At 35.1% G+C, this 4,174-nt stretch overlaps 1 protein-coding gene across 1 annotated transcript; it reads left to right on the top strand.

Annotated features, from left to right (window-relative positions):
* Positions 1–2,217: 2,217 nt before the first annotated feature.
* LOC122820469 (T-cell-specific guanine nucleotide triphosphate-binding protein 2-like) lies at positions 2,218–2,807 on the top strand. Its single transcript, XM_044097916.1, is given in 2 exon segments — positions 2,218–2,716; positions 2,719–2,807. Coding segments are annotated over 2 exon segments (588 nt in total).
* Positions 2,808–4,174: the final 1,367 nt, after the last annotated feature.

Genomic DNA, 4,174 nt, shown 5'->3' with positions numbered 1-4,174 from the left:
TCAAAAATGACTCTTATTGCGACTTTTCACTTCCTTTTAGTCCCAAAAACAAAAACAGGTAGGTTTTGAATGCTCTTCTGATTTGACCTTTAAATAATTCATGCCATTTATTTCTTGTAAATTGATAAAGATGGCCAATATTTTTCCAGAAATGTACTGAAACAAATCTCACACCTTGAAATTCACCATTATAACAAGTTTTCTAATGGACTCAGGCTCTAGAGGCCTCGTCCTCACTAAACGTCTCTTTGGTCTCTAGACCATTGAGACAAATGTAACAACATTTTTTAGCATATTTTCAAGAATGTGTTGAGGATTTTTACCCATCATGTTGTTTGTGCAACGTTGTTGACAAAAGAAATTACATTTTTAATAAACTTTGCTGTTACGGAAAGTGACAGACGTCCAGGAATAGTGAGCTTCCATATTTCAGTTCTTTAAAACTGTTTGATGCAAATTGAGTTAAAACAATTATTCTTTTAAATAGTTAAAAGTTAAATATTTTCTCATGGCCTTTCTTTTATGAGAGAGGAAATGCCACGATGAGGTTTGCTGGCTTGGTGAAGACATGCCTCGATTTAGAGCATCTTAAAAATGTTGGTGAATGAAAGATGACATAGAAGCGAAATGTACCAGAAGTATGTGTAAATAGGTGTGTGTGTGTGTGTGTGTGTGTGTGTGTGTGTGTGTGTGTCTGTGTGTGTGTGTATTTTGTGCATGTTTAGATAAGAGAAGTGTGAAAATGCAAAGTAAAAGTGGTTAGTGCCCCCTGCTGGTGGGTAAAAGCTCACGTCTGTCTATTACCTGTAAAATATGTTGTTTGTGCCGAGATGTTCATTTTAATGCGGTTCCCTTACATTGTTTTTCATATTTTTGTCTAGAGTTTGCAATTATTTGCTCACACCATAAAGGTTTAGTCTGTCTAGCAAAAGGTATATCGGAAATAATTTCCAAAATATTCACATGTGTTGAATTTCTGCACCTCGTCCAGTGTTTAGTTCCGTGTGTAGTTAAAAACGGAGCAGCTTAGCCCAAAGTGTTTCATTATATCAGGTTAAAATGCCACATTCAGCTTTGACCCTAAGATTACGTGATGAAGATGATCAAAAGAAACAACCACTTATCGTAGCACATTTCTATCGCTGCTTTGTGACAGACAAATTGTGTCGCTGTTGGTTCACCGTTTGTCGTCATACCACCGTGAACACATCTGATCTGGGAAGCTAAGCAGGATCGGGCCTGGTTAGTACTTGGATGGGAGACAGCGTACTGGAATGATCCATGATTCCCCCAAACAAAACCCAGTATCCACAAAAACCAGATCAGAGGAATAAATAGAGAAAATGAACACAAAGTAAGTGTCATGCAACACAAGTAATCTGAGTGTTGTCAAGTAATTTGATAAGAAGCTGTAAACAGAAGTGAATTCAAAACAGAAAACTGGATAGAACCTTCTCCTTGTTGTTTATGTATATGCATGGAGAAGGTCAAAGCAGAGGACAAAAGAAAGAGTATTTTTTCTTGTCACACTCCCTTTAGTTTTTGTTGAGTTGGTTTGTTGTGAGGTTTAGTCACTTGTTTGTATGGTTGTTGCCTTCTGCTCACCCTCAGTGGTTTCCAATAGTAAGTGGAACAACCTGTTTCCTTTCCAACATTCATCCTTCCCAGTTTTTAACGCTGGTTTGTCACATTTCTCTGACTCTTCTGTTTTCAGGCTCTTTCTCTTGACCGTGATCAGAGACATTTTGCTCACTGAGGTTTCATTCCATTCACACAGTTTGACAATCTGCTTGGCTACAAAACAGACTGCAAGCAACCTCATCTTCTTTCATAAGGGAAATTAAACATTCAAGTTCGTCTTGAGGGGGCAAGAAAGAAACAACTGAATAACTTTATAGTTATTAAGAGTTGAGAGAAACATCTTAGGAAGACAACATTAGACAACATCATGCTGTTATACATTGTTTTATAATCATAATCATAGTAACTTTAAAATGTTTCACCATACTGCCAAAGTTATGTTGGAAGGTTGAAGAAACCATCTGATAACTGAAAAGTTACTCTGTTAAATTGGCAGGTTGTAAAACATCTATTACTACAGATGTCATCTCTGACATTCTTAGCGTTTTAAACTGGTAGTTATTTATTAAAGTAACAATCTCATCATATTTACATGTTTTTTCTGATTACTCAGCTTTTCTTAGTTCAGAGGTCAGCATGGAGGAGCCGTGGGAAGCAGGTCCAGAAATGATGTCAGCAATACAAAATGCTTTGGGAAACAGCAGAGATGTTGCAGCTGCAAAATTAAGAGAATATTTGGAAATTAAAAACAATGTACCTCTAAACATAGCAATCACTGGAGAGGCCGGCTCTGATAAATCCTTCTTTCTCTAAGCCTTCAGAAAGGTAGAAGACGACAGTGAAGATGTTGCTCCTACTGGTGTTGTTGAAACCACATTAGAGGTAAAAGAATATCCTCATCCAAACTATCCCAGCGTCATCTTCAGTGACCTTCCTGGAATCGGAAGCACCAGGTTTCCAGCTAAACAGTATTTGAATCAAGTTGGACTTAAGAAGTTTGACATCTTTATTATCGTCTCAGCTGATCGTTTCAGAGAAAATGATGTCAAACTTGCAAAGAAGATCAAGAAGATGGGGAAGAAGTTCTGCTTTGTTCGCTCAAAGTTTGACAATAATTTACGCCATAAAGAAAGAAAGATTTCAGCCGAGAAAAAACTTTAGCACAGATCAGAGAACATTGTGTTATAAGGAAGTGTCTTCCACTGACTGCTGTTCTGAAGAGTTAAAACATTTTAAATATACTTTAAAAGAAAAGAAATGAAATTGCAAAGGATTATAACATGAATTTGTCCTGTTTGTAACACAGGACCTGCAAAACGTTCTGTATTTGAAAGTGGTGAGAAGTTTAGATCGTAAAGGGTTAACGCTGGACGATTCGGAAATGTCCAGATGATGCACAATTTCTGCTCAATCAAAGCTGTAACTGTAAAATAAAGACATTTTCTAAACATGCTTCTAATGCTCTTTTTAAATATGCATTCTTGGTACACTTATACACTACAACGTATATTTAAAAATATGTACAAAATACTTTTCTGATGTTGTACCCTGGTTTTTCTTTTAGCACCATAATATGTTAATGCATGAGAAAACATTATGTAGAAAACTTGATATCACCCTTAACTGTCCTGTCTATTAATATAGGAGGGGATGCATTTTAATTTGTGTTCTTGCCAATATGTGCATCTTCTATCTATTGTCCTGTTGATATGAAACTTCTAGCAGAAGATCTTAGAACAAGTGTGATTATGAAGAAAAGGTGAAATCCCTCTTAACTCTTATTTTCTCCAAGTTAGCAGCAGGATGCATTTTTTGCCAAAGCAAATTATTAGCCTGCTGATATTTGCTTTCCGTGTTTATTTTCTCCAAATATTGTCCTATTGGTATGAAACTCAAACCTTTACCTCAGAGAACAGCTGATTATGTAGAAAGAGATATTTCACTCTTAACTCTTTATTTTGTGAAAGAAGACTCATGTATTTTTTGCCAAAGCAAATTATGCATATGGCAACAGCCATTCAGTTATCTTAAAAAATTCATCACCTAATTTTATTCCCTCTCTCCTTTTACCCGCAGCCTTTCAGTTCATGTTTTTAAATCATTTCAGTCAAAGTTCCTCAGTTGCATCAGTTTAAAAAAATAAACATTTAGAATCAGAAAAGTACACAAAATAATTTTTTAATGCAATTTATTCAGCAAGAACAGATTAATTAAATGAATTATGCATCAAGAGAAATCTGGGCAGCAATGAAATTATTTCTATCAGCTAAGAAAGAAAGACAACTTTCTCTGTATGAGTTTCTCCAGGTTGAATTTTACATTCATGTAGGTTAATTTCCAGTCAAACTCTACAATCTTGGGCTCTGAAAGCTTTTAACTTTTATTTGATTCAAAAAACAGTTGTAATATTAAAACAAAGAAAATAAAATTTTATTTCACATCTATAACACCAAGTCATTTTGTTTTTTCAAAACTAAACATTTAGAATCAGAGAGGAACTGGACCCAGAATTAAAAAAATAGTTTATTGAGGAAGATTTTTTTTTGTAAAGAACAACAAAGTATAGAGGATGTTGTTGATTATAAAATGTTGC

The sequence above is a fragment of the Gambusia affinis genome, linkage group LG02 (assembly GCF_019740435.1).
Source record: "Gambusia affinis linkage group LG02, SWU_Gaff_1.0, whole genome shotgun sequence".
NCBI classification, from domain to species: Eukaryota; Metazoa; Chordata; class Actinopteri; order Cyprinodontiformes; family Poeciliidae; genus Gambusia; species Gambusia affinis.
Note: the sequence above shows the minus strand (reverse complement) of the source record. Positions and strands in the feature narration are given on the sequence as shown.